The sequence below is a fragment of the Dermacentor andersoni genome, chromosome 10 (assembly GCF_023375885.2).
Source record: "Dermacentor andersoni chromosome 10, qqDerAnde1_hic_scaffold, whole genome shotgun sequence".
NCBI lineage: Eukaryota > Metazoa > Arthropoda > Arachnida > Ixodida > Ixodidae > Dermacentor > Dermacentor andersoni.
Genome location: NC_092823.1, coordinates 105,333,127 through 105,353,126, shown reverse-complemented (window position 1 = coordinate 105,353,126; position 20,000 = coordinate 105,333,127). Strand labels below are relative to the sequence as shown.

At 45.7% G+C, this 20,000-nt stretch overlaps 1 protein-coding gene and 1 pseudogene across 6 annotated transcripts in view; both read right to left on the bottom strand.

Moving 5' to 3' along the window:
- The window catches only part of LOC126544574 (uncharacterized), a 235,665-nt gene that overhangs the window by 31,039 nt on the left and 184,626 nt on the right, over positions 1-20,000 (bottom strand). For all 6 annotated transcript variants that reach the window (XM_055077729.2, XM_055077730.2, XM_055077731.1 and 3 more), the window contains 2 exons: positions 14,770-14,850; positions 5,707-6,000 (listed from right to left, as the gene is read on the bottom strand). In XM_055077729.2, the coding sequence (XP_054933704.1) occupies positions 5,707-6,000; positions 14,770-14,850 (375 nt within the window). The remainder of the gene's footprint in view (positions 1-5,706; positions 6,001-14,769; positions 14,851-20,000) is intronic.
- LOC140213716 (uncharacterized) lies at positions 1,628-5,700 on the bottom strand (annotated as a pseudogene).

The following is a 20,000-nucleotide window of genomic DNA, read 5'->3' as shown; positions in this document are numbered from 1 at the left end:
GTAGCAGAATTACTCGCTGGTGCACCACAACTCGAGAGGAACGTTCTTTCGGCAAAGCATGGCTCCACTTTCTCGCAAAACCAGCGTAACACTACTGTGGGAAGCTTTTAACGAATCTGCCGTGCTTCTACACCTAAACAGTGTCAATAATGCATCAACGACCGCGTATATGGGCTGTCCTTCGACTTTGCCGCACCTGCAGATGTATTGAGAGGAGACGCTATACATCATGCAAGAGAGAGGGCTCGGGTTGTTCCAAGTCTGTATTATCAAGATCAGTTAGTTTGAATTTTTGCTTAGACGCCTCAGCCTGCCGAGCAGTTTGTGCGTGACTCGATGCACCACTTGGTGAGCAGGTCTAACATGCTGTGTGCACTAGAGTCGCAACAAATCCATTTAGGTTGCCACATTTCTTTCGCAAAATGCAGGCGTCATTTCTGTATTTTTGTTTTGTTTTGACGATAGCAACTGTAGAGATACTTGAGGTGGATTCACGCATCACCAATGCCACGCCTCAGCGGTGGAGCAAAGGCAGTGTGCATTCCAGCGCTGGAATTTGCGTTGTGTGCGTCCGAACTATAAGTGCCCTTTCTCTCCCGACAATATTAAGCTGACTCGAAATCGCGACCCTTCTATGAGACAAAGATGCTTGTATCGTGGCGACATCCGTCAGTGGCGGAAAAAAAATGGTTGGTGCCCGAGTGCGGTACTTCAAGTGCACCGGCCTGGAGCCGGCTTACAGTACTGCTGCGAATCCCACCAACTGCTCTCAGTGCTGACTATTCCTTTTTTCCTCCGTTGGTTACCTCGTTACCTTACTCCTTGTGTAGGTTAGCAAATATGACGCTCCTATGGTTGACCACTCTACCCTTGCTTTCCTTATTTTATTTCTTTCTCTCTCACTATGCAATGTGTATGCTCTGACCTGCGGAGCACACAGAACACAACGTAACACTTCACTGTTTGCTGGGTAGCGCCAACGGTTTCCTGTTGGGCTCTCGGGCATCAGCGAAGTGCGAAGCTTGCTACGCCACTGGCGGCGATTATCGGGCCAACGTTGAGACGCATGGCCCCCGAGATTGGGGGTGCGCGTTGGAAGCGCGCACCGCCGGATCTCGGAGGCCATTTTGAGACTTCTGGTAGTTACGAGAGGGCTGCTTCTTCTGCCCAGCAGATATCTTGCATGCTGTGTTGCGCCAACATGTCGCCATTGTCCATATTTAGAAGTACGTACATGGAGTTCTAGTGCAGTTCTAAACCTTGCGATTCCTGTAAATTAGTCAAGGTTGTGCCGTCCGGACTAAAGTTTCGTTTTAAATTTTTAGCATAAATACAAATTGCCAAGCTTTTGTTTACCAGTGAATGTTTTCCAAATATTAATTAAATAGTTCGAAAACGAAGAACCCTACTTATAATTTCCTGGCAGCCCTCGTGTTTGTTCATTCTCATTCTTCTCTGCTAAAAAAAACCATTTGGTAGAGTTTCTACAACGTTTGAAATACGTAAAAGTAGCCTTTTAATGTGTGTACAAACCAGCATACTTTCTTCACGTGACACGCAGAAGAAAGTTAAAACAAAATTTGGGGGTTTACGTGTCAACGATCTGAATACGAGGCGCACACCGTAGTAGAGGACTACATAATTTATTTATTTATTTATTTCGTGTACCCTCAGGGCCAGAGGCATTAAAGAGGGGAGTGGTTACATCAAATACGAAAAAAAGAAAAAAGTACAGTGCAGCAAAATAGTTAACAGTACAGAAATAGATGGTTCTCGGTTATACAATGTTATTTGAGTGTTCCTGGAGTGCTGGTCAATAAAATTAAATACGGTGCATGCAGTGCAGTAATACAGTGTTCCTGTAATACAAAACAAAAACAGTGATACAATTGGTAGTACAAAAACACAAATGAAATTCTCCTGTTTATACAATGTTATCTAATACTGCCGTGAAGTGCTGATGGTCAACAATAGTAGCGGTTGAGGCTGGTAGGCGATTCCACTCGGCAGATGTACGCGGAAGGAATGATTGAGACATGACATTGGTTTGGCATAATGAAATTCCAACTTTGTTATTGTGATCTAACCTTGATGAAATGTATTGAGGAGGGGAGATAAGTTCATCGCGAAGTGAAGGATGATGAAATATCTTATGAAAAAGTGAAAGTCTAAGGCCTTTACGGCGAGAGGCTAAAGATGGCAAATCAAGGTTTAATTTCATTACAGAAGTGCTGGCAGTTCGGTTATAATTAGAAAAGACGAAACGAGCAGAGTTATTTTGTACCATTTCTAAAGAGTGAATCAGGTTTTTCTGAAAGGGATCCCAAACTGCTCCGGCGTACTCTAGTTTTGAGCGGACTAGTGACTTGTATAACATTAATTTTAGGGAAGACGGTGCCTTAGTGAAATTGCGTTTTAGGTATCCCAGCATGCGGTTAGCATTTTTAATTACGTAAGAAGCGTGCATGGACCACGAGAGGTTTCTAGTAATATGGACACCAAGATATTTGTAGGAGGAAACAGGGTCTAAGGGGAGATTATTAACGCAGTAAGAAGGAAGCTGGTTAGAAGTTCTGGACACGCGCATAAATTTACATTTTTTAATATTTAATTCCATTGACCATGATTGGCACCAAGTAGAAATAGCGTTAAGGTCGGATTGAAGAGAAGATATGTCAGTGTCACATATTATTTCCCTGAAGATTACGCAATCATCGGCGAATAAGTGAATGTTAGAGGAAACACAAGAGGGTAGATCATTTATGTAAATTAAAAAAAGGAGGGGACCAAGTACCGACCCTTGAGGTACGCCGGACTGTACTCTGCTCGGTTGAGATGTTGAGTCATTAGCAAAGACAAACTGTGAACGGTTAGAAAGAAAGCACTCAAGCCATGCTAGCAGTCTGGGATCAATGTTAATTCGATGCAGCTTAAACATTAGAAGGTTATGGCACACTTTGTCAAACGCTTTCGAAAAGTCTAAAAATATACAGTCGGCAGTTGAAGAGCGGTCAAGAATGACGTTTAGCTTATGCGTAATTAAAACTAGTTGTGTTTCACATGAATATGTCTTGCGGAAGCCATGTTGCGATGGTGAAAAAAATGAGTTAGTTTCAAGAAAGCTAGCAAGATTAGAGGCAAGTATATGTTCTAACATCTTACATGTAATGGAAGTGAGCGAGATAGGGCGGTAGTTATATGGAGAATGTTTGTCACCTGACTTATGGAGTGGGATCACCTTCCCAATCTTCCATTCATCAGGCAAAGAACCCTTATCTAGCGACTGTTGGAAGATCATTCCTAGGAAAATTGAAGAGTAACAGCTAGTGCTTTTCAAAAATTTCGCGTTTATTCAATCGTGTCCTGGAGCCGAAGATAGCTTTAAAGATGAGATAATTGGTATGATGCCTGCTGGTTCAATGATTATGGGAAACATTGCTTGGTAATCGTAGTCGTGCGTGGATGGAAGAGTAATGTGTGTAGTTGATGAAAAGTTGTGCATGAAAACATCATTAAGCGCGCACGCACATTGATTAGTTGGAATAACATTTCCAGAGCTGTCGATTAAGGTTATCATGTCGTCCGCCTTGGGGTTAATGACGCGCCAGAATTTCTTGGTGTCGGTTTTAAGCATTAAAGGCAAGGTATTGCCAAGGAAGTGATCTTTGGCTTGTTTAAGGGCGGCTACATACTCATCTGCCGCCAGTTTGTATTTGGTCCAGTGGTTTACGCTAGGTGAACGTTTCGCTAATTTGTGCAGGCGTTTCTTTTTATTAGACAGGCGCTTGAGACGGATGTTGTACCATGGGGCGTTTAGATTACATGCAATGGTGCGCAGTGGGATGTATTTGTTTGTTAGTTCCGCAATTTTTGCAGCAAACATTCCAGTTGGTCTGTACGGTACGGCTGTCGAAGTTGTTTATAAATACGTCTAGAAAAGCAGATAATTCGGCGCTGATTGCTTCAAAATTTCCTTTTGCGTAGTCCCGAAAAGATTTGAATTTTTTACCGGTTTTTGGCCGCAAAATATTTAAGTCAAACGAAAGTGCTGAATGGTCGCTCAAGCCGGGTAAATAGGTGATGTCGGAAACTAGGTCAGGCCGCGATGTTAATAGAAGGTCAAGTGTGTTCCCAACGGATTCGGTAGTGCGTGTGGGTTGAGTAACAAGTTGTGAAAGTGACAAGACAGAGCACATGTCTAAGAACTCATTGGCTAATGAAGAAAAAGGGTGTAAAGTTGGAGGTTCAGTATTCCATATTATGTTCGGTAGATTAAAATCGCCAAGCAAATATAAGGGTAATGTAGGATGACGAGATGTAACAATATTAATGATATCATGCATCTCGTTTACGAAGTTAGATGAATAAGTTGGGGGGCGGTAACAAACACCAATGATTATCTTCTGGTGATTGATTTCAATGATGGCCCAAACCGTTTCGAGGTCAGTATTGACATGAATACACTGAGATGGGAAATCTTTAGAAATCGCTAAGAGCACGCCGCCTCCCTGACGCATTGTACGGTCACAACGATACAGTGAAAAATGGGGCGTGGTTTGAAGAATTTCGTTATCTTGAATCTGTGAATGTAGCCACGTTTCCGTAAGCACAAAGATGTCGGCGTTGCAAGTCTCCAAGGCAGATTCTAAGGAAGTGCGCTTATTCATGACGCTTCGAATATTTGTAAAGAACACAGATACGATGCATGATTCTCGTGATTCTCGTCCACATCCCCTCACGTTTTCCTAACTGGGCACGTGCTGGCAATTTGCATGCCCGCCGTTACCTCGTGGTTCATATGGCGCATGCTCGTTGACGGTGTCTGACGAATTGTTTTTTTATTCATTATTAGTTTGGTGTACCTTAACTGGAAAGGGCATGGTTGGGGCTGGCTTTTAGCGTACTCAATTAGTTTTTTACGGACGTGACGGGTGGCGGGCGAAAAATCTTCGGAGATAGAAATACCCTTTTCTTTCAGCTGTGCGCGCATAGAAAATACTTTGTCTTTTATTTTCGTGTTGGTGAATTTAACTACAATTGGGCGACACTTATTAGGCGTGTAGTGACCAATGCGATGAGCACGTTCGATTGCCGTGTCAGGCAGGCTGTCGATTACACCGGTTAGTGCTTCTCTTATGCGTGATTCGGACTGTTCCCACGATTCCCGAGAGTCACGGATGCCATAAAATATGAGGTTGTTGCGTCGCGATCTGTCCTCAAGTTCGTCAACGCGCATTAGTAAAGAGTCAAGCCGAGTTGTTCGGGCTTGAGCCGACGCCTGAATGCCAGTCATTTCATCATGGAGATGGTCTAGAACATTTGTTTTTTCTTCAAGGTTGTCTAATCTTTTCTGGATACATTCCATTTTGGTCTCGATGTTTTTTGACCAACCTTAATAGCCTTGACGTCGTTAACCAACTCGGCCTGACCCGTAGCAGATTGTACAGAACGAGCCTGAAGGTCTTTTAACAGCCGGAAAAGAACTTCCGTCTGCTCAGAAGGATTTGATGGCAAATTCTGCAGCTCGAGTAATGCCTCAGTACGCGTAGTAGGACCTGGATTAGTTTCCACGTCACCTGAGCACAATAACAGCAACGCCATAGAGAAACAATCTGCGACAATTTTACAGAGCACTTGTTGGCACGGAAGCAATAGCAAAAATGGGTCGTCACTTTTCTTAGCATAGAGCGGAAGGTTTTTACAGACCTGCGAAGTGGAAAGGTGCGTTGTATGAGCCATGGTGCTCCAAATGCTGCTTCTGTGCCAACTAAACGGACTGACGCTCGGACAGCCGCTTAAGTTGCCACTGCGATGTGACGACACGGTTGACGATGATGGTGCGCAGATGGCTGGGCGCAGTAGTTGTAGTGGGTCGATGTGGAGATAGTTGCCGGTCTGCTGGTAGATTGTGGCCTTGCTTGATAGTACCAGTGGTTGGGAAGGGTCATACTCCGAATACGCTGTGCACGGACACAGCAGCAACAAGAACGCGAAGATCGCCTGCGAAGTGGAAAGGTGCGTTGTATGAGCCGTGGTGCTCCAAATGCTGCTTCCGTGCCAACTAAACTATAGTTTAATAATGTAAATAATTTAGTTTGGTTTTTACCATGCACAGAAATCTAAGCACATGAGCATTTTGCGAACTTCGCATACGTAGAAATACGGCCGCCACCGCCAGTATCACGCCGGCCGCCTCCGAGCTGAGCAGACCAACACTAAAGTGAATAAATTAGTGTGATGGATGCTGCACTTAGATTAATAGAGCCATGTTGGGCAGATAATTAAGAGTAGACTATGACAGATGCAATCTATAGCTCTATATCAAAAATCGGAACGTGATTTCATCCAGGAGCAGCATCGCGATGGAGCAGTCAGAAATCACGTTAGGTTGCTTCTTAAGTAAAGTAACAAAAATTTTCCCGCTGAAAAGGGTGTAATGCAGAGCTTCGTGGTTAATATTGCTACGGCACAATATGCGCGATCACGAAAGGCCAGCAGTGTGAAGACGACGACGACGATTAGAAGCTAGCGCGGGCTGTTGCCTCTTGGCCAAGCGCAGCGTATTTTCCTTGTAAATATATTTGTACATAGCTTTTCGTCTGCGTCTTCCTACGTAACATATCTGGTGGAGGTGGACGTTCCCTGTACCTCGTCACGGAGCTTCGCAGTGGACGGTACGTCGAGCCTTCCTTCATGGCTCCCGGCGACGACAACCCGACTCCGCCGGCTCCGACACCTGCTACCACTTCGACGACCTACATCACTCTCCCCGCTCCCCGTGATCCTGGCGTATTCTCGGGCCACGATGGGGAAGACGTCGATGACTGGATCAGCCTGTATGAACACGTCAGCCGCAATAACCGGTGGGACCCTACTATTATGCTCGCCAACGTAGTCTTTTACCTCGGTGGCACACCTCGAGTTTGGTATCGCACGCACGAAGATGAGCTCACCAGTTGGGATTCACTTAAGACACAGCTTCGAGACTTGTTCGGCAACCCCTACGGTCAACAACTTGCCGCGCAGAAGGCGCTTTCCGGCCGTGTGCAGACGTCAACAGAGCCCTATGTCACATACATTCAGGACGTCTTGGCTCTGTGCCGCAAAGTTGACACCCACATGACTGAGTCAGACAAGGTTTCCCACATCCTCAAAGGCATTGCCGATGACGCCTTCAACTTGCTCGTTTGCAACAACGTAGCGACGGTGGATGCTGTTATAAGAGAGTGCCGCCGCCTGGAACTCGCCAAAAGCCGACGTATTGACCAGCAGTTTGCCCGTCTGCCCAACACCCCAGCGACATCTTCCTGTGCCGACGCTCCTCGTCCCAACAACACTGCCGATGTTACCAGGATCGTCCGGCGTGAGATCGAGGCCGCCTATCCGGCTGCCTTCGACTCCAGTCCCACCAACACATCTGCAGTCACGGTCTCACTGATCCAGGCAGTTGTCCGCCAGGAGTTTGAAAACATGGGTCTTCACACCATCTGCTCGGCCCATCGCCCTAATACCCGCCCGGCTTCTTCGATTTCGCCCCGTCCCGCATCTTCTTACCCACCACGTTTCCGCAACCCATCTGAATGGCGCACTGCTGACGACAAGCCTATTTGTTTCCACTGCCATCGAATCGGGCACATTTCTCGGCACTGTCGTAGTCGCTGGAGTTCCCCGAGCCGGCCTACTTATACTGCCTACTCTCGCCCCTCAGGTGGCCCTTCTCGTCCCTATGCCGCACGCTCCGATAATGCCGCCACTGATTCTCCTGCAACGAACCGCCCCTATTCTCGTTCGCCTTCGCCCCAACGACGACAATCTCGCTCTCCCCAGCCCCGTCGCTCCTATTCGCCGACTCCCTTCGGACGCCGCTCCCAGCCGGAAAACTAGACGATGCAGCGCCTCGAGGTGACGCTGCATTGCTCCCTACGCCGCCAAATCCTCTACTGACTATATATCCTCTACTGATATATATATATATATATATATATATATATATATATATATATATATAGATATAACACAGCGAAGCCGAAGTGTACATCAGGTTCCCCGGTACACGAATTTTGTGGTCACTGATATGCACATATATTACAGCAATGGTGAAAACAGTCATCACGGGTGTGCTCATTTCAAAAGTGCACATCGACATGTTCTACAGACAGAACGAATCAAAATGCTATGCTGCATTTCTCAGACAGTTCCTTATTTGACCATGAAAGACGACAAGGTGAATTCAGCAAACATTGGAAAGGCGGGAAATGCTTCGGCAACATACTGTCAAAGTCTCGAAATAGTGCATGTTTGCATTTTATTACCAGTCTTCATAATAACTTCGCCGCATTATCTTGTAATTAAACTCTTCTGGGCCATTATTTAGGCTGGTAAGTAAAACAGAAGTTTAAACAAATCAGTAAACTAGAGTGCCCAGCTACCGGAAATGTTACCACGCTTTTTGATGCACCAAACGGTGAGGCCTCTTGAATCTCTTCTCTCAATAGTAAGTCTTCTGTGCGCTAGAGTTGTCACGTGAGCCTCTCGTGGTCAAATGATGACAACTGATATCCGAACCAGTGACTGTATTTTCCGCAGTGACACTTTCGGTGGGGCCTCAATTAGTACATGTATATTTTTATTTGCAAGAGTATTTACGATTTTCTGACTTTAACTCTTTGCTCAAGCGAGCATATTGTGAACCTTAGTCGTAATGTGGAAAAAGCACATGGTTTCAAAGCCATTTGAAAGAAACTACACGGATAAGGTCCATTGTCTTCCAGTACGTGCAGCACACAAGATAAAGGCATAACAGTAGCCACATTACTGCAAGAGAGAGCATAAAGTCGAGAATCTTCATGGATTTAGGCATTCCACGTTCTTCAGGGGAGCCGATATAAGCCGTCGCGCGCGCCATTTGACCTGTGACTTCCGGAGAAGCGCTGAAGGGGGAAAACAAAGAACGGAGTTTCGTTTTACTCTTGCTGGCTATGATGTTGAAAATTATTGTTAAGCAGTCGTCTAAGGGCACGGAGCACAATCACATGTGCAGTAGATAAGATATCGTAAAGCGAGAAGGTGATAAAAAAAAGCAAGAAGGACTAGTTGGCGCTGGCTTCCACAAATTCTAAACGTGAAATAAAGGTTGGCCGGAGTAGAACTTTAGAAAACGACGAATATTTCACGTAAGTGGCGGCACAATGAAACAACAGCTTGTGCTATCGCTAAGGGAAAAATAATGCGTACAGTTCTGCACAAGCGAAACGCAAACGGGAAATTACAAAATAGAGCAGCATTTGCAAGTAATGACTAGACAGCGTGATCTTGCACTGCTACTTACCAGATCGCCGAAGAAGGTGCGCGCCTCGCACTATACGTACAAGCTGAAATCACGTAGCTATTCCAATGACTGCCGAAATGAGGAGCGAACAATAAACGCGTTCTAGTTATCCTAGCATTGTGTTTTTAAGTTATCCATCAATGTACAGATTTGTGCAATTATGGCTGATGTACAGGTTTATAGATTGATGATGGTTTGTACACCGAACCTACGGAGCCGTAGTGCCTTAATATGATGCAGGAGCTTCAAATTCTGTTACATCTTGCTGTTGTGGCAAGCTTTGGGGAAAAATAATCCGAAGGTCGATCGCTGCCCTTCTAGCATAAACGCAGGCGATCATATATAATATTTAAATTTCACTTTCACAGTCGTCGATGTAGATAAAATACCTCCATTTCCGAACATTTATTAGCCTAATGTGGCGGTACTTTTTAGATATGTGTAATGGGATCACTGGGTGTGCAAAATCAACAGTGAAATCATCATGAAGAAATATCTCTGGTGCAGCGTTGCCGACAGAAATTAAAAAAGAAGCCAAGAACGAGATGTAACTTCCTTTCAAACCATTACATCGTCTTATCACAGTTGAACTGCCACATATGCAACCACTACTGAAAGTATAAGTTATTCAGAAGCAACACTGTTTTATTAAATCACATTGATTGACTCCGGAACGAACATGACTATGCTTGGCATACGTACGAGAATAGTAAAATAATTTACGCGCTGACTAAGATGCAGCGCTGTACACTAAGTGCTGCTACTTAGAAAAAAGAAACATCACACTAAAATATATGCGATCAACTACGCATAGCCTCACCCTTCATTGTAATCTTGACTGTCAAGCGAAATCCGGATCAAGCAGCACCGACGTATTCTACTCATCAAAGGTACCGGCGGAATGAGAACTCCAAAAAGGACCAAAATCAGATAAAAATCACGTGGTTGTGGGATTCGTAAGGCAACTAACTGTAACCATCGCGGCTATAACCGCCGCCGCCGAAGCAGCAGCAACAAGCTTTGTGGAATAGTCGTCTGAGTGCGTCACAAGTTGCTATAAATGAATTGCAGCATGAGGTTTTCCCCGCATCGGATGTTTCGTCCCTCGCCCGTAAGGAGTTTACACTTGCCCCCGAGTACGCCGCCTGAGCGTTGGAGTAAGCGACTGGACGTGATGAACCCTCGTCACGCGTTGTCCCAGGCGCTTCTTTCTTTTGCTTCCGCGATAGAAAAAGAAAAGCAAGCGACGAAAGAGCGCATTGCCCTGCTGGTAGCCTTGTCACAATATATCGCTTTGAAATGCACGGACCGTGAAGAGCTCAATACGAGGTTTCCGATGAAGAGAAAAGTAACCGCACTAAGGATGAACATTGGGCGACCGAAGAAATCCTTAGACTGAAGCCGCAAATTCTGCTATTAAGGGGACTCGATACCGTCAGGGCTGCGACGGCAACCTTCTTTTGTTGAAACGCGGAGTTTTGACTGAAGATTTTGTTCGGTCACTCTTGATCAATCCAACTTTGAAACAAAGGCGAAATTACTGGGGAGTTGTGACGTCAAGCTATTTCAATCTGTTCTTATTCCGCATCTACCATTAGCCCTCCACGATGGAAAAAGCATTTTGGGCCACGCCCACGCTGCCTGTGTCACGTGACGTCACGAGGACTGCGAAAGCTTTTCATCTAATATGACGTCTTATGAATAAAAGGGAAAAAAAGATCCTGATTGTACTCATTTTTCGCCAGTAGCCCTCCTCATTATGTAAAAGAAATTTCGGCTGCCACGAAACTAATTTATTTCGCGATAGCCGGATACCGCCCCATTCCAAAAAGAATAAAATGAGGATGCCCACCGATTGCTCTTACAGAGGCTACTCCGCGCTGCCCGCGAGAACGGATTTCTTTGCATATTACAATGAAAGCACGGGAGTATGACGCTGACTAGCCCTTTAAACACGTACAAGACATCATCCTGCCAACTATTATTTTCTGTGGCTCAATGGTATCGACATTTTTTACTCCCAATTGCATGCCGCCGCGATATTGGATCACCCATCGCAATCTAAGCAAGGGGAAGTGGACCAATAGCAGCCGCCGGCACCACTACTTTACTGCCCCGGTCATCTATATTCAATGCGTTAGCTCGGCCAAACCGAAACAATCTCCAGTCCTCCGCAGTCCTCGTCTCTTGTCGGCCAAACTGTCAAGGTGCCCAATGATATCTTTGAAAGCAGACAAAAGGGATCTCCTATGTCCCAGCAAATGTCTCCTATAAACGAGATCCGTTGCTTCTGCAGTTGAAACTGCCCTGCGGATCACCGTTCGATCCTTGTGTCGGTGTTTGCGTAAAGTTGATGTCAGGAAATTGGAATAAAATCAAAATAGCTTTACGTTATACGGCACCAGAACGACCCAAACACTGCGCAGCCCTCCACTTCCAGATATTTTTTTTAGACTGAAGCGAACGCTTCCAAAAGGAGGCTAAAATTTTTCATGGCAGCGAAGACAACTCCCTTTGTTGAAACGTTGGATCTGCGAACATAAGCCATATTGTTATTCAACAATGGCTAAAGAAACGTATCCTCAGACTAAAGCCAAATGTACGACAAAGGGACTGGACTTTGTCATGGCAGCGATGATCTGTATGCAGGATGAAGACTCCCTTGTTCAGCCACTGTTCATAACTTAAGGTTTCATTTTTCTGGGAGCCCTTTGTCTGCTTCGAAAACAAGGTTACTGACACGGTGAACACAAAGTCGAGAAGTATTGTTTACGTATTCAGCCGCGAATATTTAAGGATGAATACCAATAGGAGGAATACTTCCGAACGAAAAAACTTGCCACTCTTTTTTTGTAGTACAGCTGGCAATGAGGTAACTGGTCTAATGGGAAATGGAAGTGAATTCTGTTTACACACTCGTCAGCACAGCTGTCTTGACCGCTCGCACGCCGTGCTTTAAGCTGCATTGGTGCCGCCTACCGATAACGTTTGGTTCGATATAGCTTGCATCTGGCCATATGCCACCAAGCCGATTGAACCGCTACATTGTTTTTCTTTTTGTTTTGCCTGCAGCTGACGCTTCAACAGCTGCCGTCGTCTGCGGGCGTCGCCGGCAAAGGCGCCCACAAGAAATGCTGAGCGAAAAGCACAGACCCGACGTCGTGGAACGCGCTGTCCTGTAGGCTTTGCTACGTGTTGCCTTCAATTTGCTGCCATATCCAGTGGAGCCTCCACGAGTGATCGCAGGTGGTTTGCACCTGCTGAAGCCTCGACTAGAGGTAAAGCGAACAGACGTCATTTTGGTTGCGCATGCTCAGATGCAATCTATCTCGAATGAAGGGCGTTACTGGTAGGTGGCACCCGTGCAATCCAAAACACGGCACTATACCGCTGTAAGAAAAGCGTGCTGACGGCTGTGCATGAGCATGATGACTTCGGGGTAAGATAAACAGGAGCGCCGACTCGCCTTACAAAGCGATCCAATTTCTACGTCGTCAAGCCAGCTGCATTGTGGCACAATGAATATATTTCTCGGAAACTTGTTACGAGCACCCAGAGCTGCGTCGTCAGCCGGGGCGCATGCATTGTGTGGCGTGCAGTGATACGTACAGTGGACTTTGTTAATTCGTTGGTAGTAGAGATATGCACACATCTCCATGGTTGCTCGCGTGGCGTTGTGTGGGTGTGCGCACACTATCGAGTACTGCTTGTCCCCTGCCGAAGTTCGCCAGAAATTTGTTCCTTGCTTTCGAATGTATAAAAATTCATTACCGCAAGTGGACTAAACCTATGACCGCAGCTGTTAATCTGATTTTGCACGCTGTTTTGCTTTTACCAAAGTCGCATTTGTGAATAAAGAAGAAACCGACCTGTAAGGTTGTAAACTGACTCACCTCTTAGCACACCCAGTACATCAGTCGCAGAAGTACTGGTGCGTAGATTTGCGTACTTAAGCGTGTTTTCGCACAGCGTCTGTGCTCATGAACTTCAGTTTACAGCATGTAGCGGCGTGTGTCCCGACAGGCTTCAGCTGGTATGCTATACATGTTATGTGTCCTGCCACCATGCTAACATCCACAGCTACAAATAAAGCTTTAAGGAGTTTAGCAAACACTACGTCATTTAACTTTTTTACTGGTGGAAGCTGTGCCCTAAACTTAATAGGCACACAGCGCAGGTCCTGATGAACATTAGCACATTTTTGTGTTACGCTGGAACTCTGTTTAGAAGTGCAATATTATTCAAGTGGTCGTTACGAATGTAGGAGCAAACTGGCACCCATGCACAAAACATTTTATAGTAATATTTACTTAGTTTACCCAAGTGCCTGGAAGCCCCATCACAGTCAATATGCTGCTATTGCTACGCTGAAACAGCGCACGGATATTGATTTATCTCCGCTAATCTAACAACAACATTTGACTTCGGCAAGAGGACGCTGTGTCAATCTTCGAAATTGGCTCATCCCAATCGCAATCCAGAAACGCGCCGCCGTAATATACCGCCTCAAGAGCAACAGCAGCAAAAGCGCACAATCCGTCCGCCTAATTTGATAGCTGAAAGGGTTCTCGAAAAGTTCGTTTCTTGACTTGGTCACTTCAGGGCGCGAATATTTAGCGCTACCAGCCAGGGAAGAAAGAAAGGAAGGATTGCACATTGGAAAGCCACGAAAGAAGAAAGGATGTGAGGGAAGGCAGAGAGAACGGCTCAATACTGGGCGCCTGTTATCCTTGGAACTTTAGTTGGCCGCGCTGTATGCATTGCAAGATAGGCGAGTCGTCGCCCCTGTATATTCTACATCATGACTATGACACTGAAAGTGCGCCGTACGACTCTAAATATGAAAAAGATATGCGTATACAATGCATTTTTTGGAATCTATGTGGACTGCTGTTTTGCTGAGCATTGCCCATTAGATTGCCCATTTATTTCCTGCGCCTTGGGCGTAAAGGAAACCCGTGCGCACCTATGGGCTCTTGCGCACCCAGGCTACATAATTTGACATACGCGGCCGTAATCTCAAAAAGGAAGTTCACGTTGGCACGATAGCAGCAAAACATCTTATCGTGCCCCTACACTTCTATCGCAAGGATTCTTCTATCGTGCCAAGCGTGAGTATACCTGCAAGGCGTAGCAATAAATATGAAAGAAAAAATTACGATATTTCGCTAATCGCTAGAGCATCGGTCTGCTGTGCCGGGGGACTGGGGTTCGATTCCACCATTAAACCCATAATGAAAAAAAAAATCACCATGACTTCTCCCGACAGAGAAGCAGCACAGCGACGGGCAGGAAAGTTGGCAATATAGAAGCTGCGCTTTAAACCTAATAAATTTAGCTTATTGAATGTTAGGTGCCGATGAGTCCCTCGAAATATACATCTGAGTGACAACTGCGCGGTATCGGTAATTAGAAAAAAAAGCAAACTGGAGAATGATTACCATCCTTTTAGTATTGGAGTCATTTCTTTGATGCGGTGGGTTCTCGTGGGGTTCTGGCGGTGCCACTTTTGTCTTTTTGCTCTGCGATAGAAAAAAAAAACAGGAACAATTTGAACGTTGCATTTCTAAAACACCTGCCACGAGACCACGGTTAGAAGAGCAAGAAACTTGTTAAAACCTATCGAGAATTCACACTGAAGACAAAACAAGCCAAATTACTTCTAAAAAACCAAATTATGTGGTTTTCCGTGCCAAACACACCACCTTATTATGAGGCACACCATTTCGGGGGGCACATGAATAATTTGGATGATGTGCAGTTATTTAACGTGCACCTAAATCTAATTACACGAGTGCTTTTGCGTTTGACCTCTATCGAAATGAGGCCGCTATGGCCGGGATTTCATCCCGCGACCTCGTGCTTACCAGCCGAACACCACAACCGCTCAGCAACCATGAAAGGTCATACTACTTCTCAATTGTGGCCGAACAAAGGAATCCCAGTTTGGATCGACCATTCCAACGAGTAACTTTGTTTTCGCCAACGTGAGGAAGAAAACTCGTATGATACCACTATTGGCTTCGAGCAAATATTTCTTTTCGCAGCCAATTTGACCACTAAATTGGTACAAAAGTAATACATTACTGATCGACAGTAGATCAACCAAAAGGTTATCAGCGTGTAGCCAAATGTTCAGACAAAACAAATTGTCTTTGTAAGGCAGGCGGAGCCTAATGTCCTTGTCAAAATGCTGCAGGATGTTCATTCTCTTGTTCGGCAACTGCTGATTTGGTCATTATTTCAAAACCTGGTTATAGTGAAACAACTTGCAATGCATAGATGTGAAACTTGCACTGTGATAACGCAATTAGCAGCGTTTTGTGCTTTTAATTACATTTAAATACGGAACATTATTTTGACCCGCCATGGTTGCTCAGTGGCTATGGTGTTCGGCTGCTGAGCACGAGGTCGTGGGATGGAATCCCGACTACGGCAGCCACACTTCGATTGGGGCAAAATGCGAAAACACCTGTGTGCTTAGAGTTAGGTGCACGACGAAGAACCCCAGGTGCTCAAAATTTCCGAAGTCCTTCGCTACAGCGTGCCTCAAAATGAGAAAGTGGTTTTGGCACGTAAAATCCCATATTTTTTAACAAAGTGCAGAGCCGAGGGGTTAACTTGTTGGACATCAACGTTTTTTTGCGACATCAACATTCTGGACTTAGCAAATTCTGACGTTATAGTTTTGGCTTGATTTTAGTCATATATTTTTATTTTGCCAGATGAAAGTGCTGTTCACAAGACTTTCGTTTTCAGCGCTTATTTTGGTCAACGAGCGGGTGCTTTCTCTTCATGCCTGAGCTTCTTTGTCTGACTACGTGTCATATAGCGCGGTGTTTTTTCAAGTCGGGGCTCTGGTGCAACAGGGTTCCTCCACTGGAGTTGGTACAATCCTGAGACGAGGCTTTTCTCCTTGGTCCACAGAATGAAGACTTTGTGCCGGTTCGCTCGCTTCCACTTATTTTCCTGGACTGTGGGGTTCCAGCAGAATTGTCTTCTTTTTTATGACGGGTTAATGTTTTCCTGTCCTGACGATCTCGTGATGGGGCGCTTCTGTATGAAGAAACCGGAATGGAAGAATATATGCTCACTTACAAAGCAGCTTCGTCCTTTATCCACAAATTTATAGTGCTGCTTGGGATGATTTGATTATTTGTACCTCTTGAAATCGGTGGCATTGTTACTCTTGGTGCGCTTGCCATGTTTCAGGACGTCGGCGTAGCTCGGGATTGGTTGCGGAATCGGCTGGTACACTCAGTTTTGCTGTTTCTGATGGCAAGTTTCACTCTGAAACAGCGTGGGTTTCAATGTTTACAGGTTATGTGACAATAATACAGCCAAACATTCACGACAGTGTTGATGGTGTTTACAATGACGTTTACTTTTCCCTAAGAAACAAAAAAAATGTTGGCCCGCAGTGTTGTTGAGCCGGGTACAATGCACAAGAAAAATTTTTCAGTACACTTAAGCACTTCCGGCACACAGCAAGTGTCATTTGCTTGTGCTACAACGTGCTCCGTCTTTGACGAGAGCTGCGCCGTCAGTATCGGTTTGTCTTTTCGTTAGCGCTTTCATTCGACTTTGTTGCGTTGTGGACTGTAGACGTAGCGACTGGCAATTGGTCAAGCTCCGGCATCGTGTCCCTCTGCAAGCCAGTACACGAGCAGACTGGCTGCCGCGCCAGGAGTGGCTGATCGGCGCCAGGATGTGTGTGATTGCGGCCGTCACATTACAACGGAAGATTATTACTAACGCAATAGCGTTTCGCGAGTCCGGTATTAGGGTAAACGCAAGCGCAAGGGGACAGGGCCTGGCCGTGTCCCCTTGCGTGTCGTTTGAGGTGATGAACAGAAGTGCAAATGTGAATGGTCTGCACGGTGCAGACACATGATGGCATAGAGCTCAACCACAAACAGTAGCAGTAACAAAATATATTCTTCTTTGCTGCTGGTGTAAATTTTTCGCAGGAGTATATTCGTTAACACGTTGTTTTTGTAAATGTTTAAAATATTTTACACTTGGTTATAGCAATATTAGCTCTTTCTTTGGCTGGTTAAGCTCTGCGCCCACGGGCGGCTGGACCGTGGAGGCAGGCACCCGTATCAGGCAGCTCACGTACGTCATCGCTAAGGTTTCTTCATCAGCTTGAGTTTATGCCTCCACCGTCCAGTCAAAATATTCAGGTAATGTGTGACTGGCGCTATGTGATTGGCGCTGTGTGAGACACGTTTGGCGCTACGACAGAATGCTTGCAACGCACGCTGCTTCGATAGCTTTCGCTTGGAGTCGACGGCCAAGCGGCTAGCGGAGAGGTTTCTCGCGGTCGAGGGCGGGCTCCAAAACAACCGGAAATGGTCGATGTGGCGTCGCATCGTGGCGCAGAGCCAGTGAAGGCGGAGCTTAGCCCCGATCGCTCGGCGAACGAGTTGAGGAGGAAAACCATGGCTAGGGAGGAGGGTAACTGGTAATCGCTTGTAGCTCCATTATTACGAAGCGCTTCACTTAAATTGTGGTGCGAATGTTCTACTTAAGCTGTACCTTACGTGTTTACAAAATTTGTCCGAACCGTTTCAGGGGCCCTTTAATCTGGGCGTCCAGGTCATTTCGTACACTCAAATGAACAACCTTTGATGGTAACCCCGGCAACTTTTCGACCATGTCCGAGTAAGGGAAATTTCGCGTTTATTAGGCCTCCTGTCACGCACCCGATGATACAAACTCTCGGCAAATTTGAAAATAACTTCAAATAAAAAAAGAACGAGCGGAAAATAATCCCATACTTGACCGAGCAGTAGAGCGAATCTGTTATTGCGAATAATTGTCGCATCCCAGAGGGCCAGACGTGAAAGGCGTGCTGGTCGCGCCAGCGATCAATATTAAAGAGGTGAGGAGCACACATTATGGTGATTCGTAACCGCACCGGACCATTAGCGCTATGTAGTCTTGTGGCAGTGTCAACTGCACGCTGCCCCAGCTCATCGGAGTTGCCAAAAGGCAGGGCTGTGGTTTCAACCAGACATACAGCCATTAAATCGCCTCCCTCATTCCACCCGCCGTCAGGAGAAGTAGTTTCTTGAGAAAGTTCGTCGCCCGGCGCACTACATCGCGCTGCAACACAAGACCAAGACTAGCCGCAACCACTGACTACATGCGGGCTGTTTGCTATTTTAAGTGTTTCGCCTTTGCGGAAGAAAGCGTTTTGCATACTCGCTATAATATGTAGTAGCGCGCTGCCTTTTCACTTCTACGAGGATTGATAGAGCGCACAATTTACCGAATAAGCGCCAGTGATGGTCCAAAGCACCTAGTGCTGAATTTGTTTACAGCAGCAAGTAAAGAGACCGCTCGTCGTTCGCTTGAAATGTAATAGAACTCGCGCCGCGGTAACATAAAATGATGTCAGAACATGGTAAATAACGCAGCTTTTGCGCATTTAAGCAGCATCGCATCACTGAGTCACGCTGTAGTTAGCGACCAGACACCTTCGAAAACAGCCAGTGAGAGATCGATATAGTTTGTATTGTTATACTGCCTATTATTCATTTATAGTACTATTACCATGTACGCAAATTCCGCGTTTTCCATGAAGTACACAAAATACAGGCTTAGCGTGTCTGACCACTCATTTAGAGAACGCGTATTTTTTTCTCACAAGAACGCCGATTCTAGTAGTGACACCATTGGGAGCTGAACGAGGCGGTTGTTTATGCTGCTCTATGAATGGAGCCAGCGCTTGATGCACGTTTCACTCTAAGAACAGTTTACACCCTTTGGAGTGCCCCCTTCTGCCACACAACAATAATCGTCATCTGCCTTGATGCGTTTACGTTCTTTAACGCTGTGAACCCGGAACTTTCCAGTAACGAACGGCACGCGCGTTATCAGAAAGGGCACTCCAAAGGAAGTAAACTGTTCTTAGAGTGTTGGGATAACAAGCGGACAGTGCATCTCGAAAGTTGAATTAAGAGTCAGCATAATAATATGCAGAAATAGACCCACGTAGGTAGCATAATTTTTTGTGGAAGCACCAGCGAATACGATTAGTTTTCTTAAAGAATGGAAAAGTACTGACGTTGATAGCGCACGGTGTCATCGCTTGTGACTTTTTTTTTGTGTGTGCACTGCGCGAATGAAAAATTGTTAATAACCATAAGCTTGAAAGTTAACTAAAAAGTAGTGGTCTTCCGCCTAATACCTGAACATTCAGATCAGGTCTACCGGTAGCAGATACGCGAACTCGGCGACGGCGCTAGGTCTAACCTTGGGTGAACGTGATCGACATCGGCTCAAACTGTGCGCAGCTTGCAAGGACTCATGTTCGTGCAGTCAACTACGCAGCACTACTTGCCACCTGCTCCTTGGCCGTCCACATGGAACATGACTTTACGCGCTCAACTCACAGTCGTCGACTCATCAATGCTGTCACTGTAGCCTTCCTATAGATCAGAGCATGCTACACGTATAGCACCCCAACACAGTCAGGCCAATAACTGATGAGGAGATGAGGAATAACTGACGAGGAGCTGGTTCGAGGGTTATGAATCCAACTGGGAAAAAAATCTGCGCAAATCTCAAGCCTGCTGCTCTGAAGAAATGACTGAAGGGTGCAAAAAAATGCGCCCAGAGAATTTAATGGACATTTGTCAAAAAATTGTTGCAACTGCCCTGT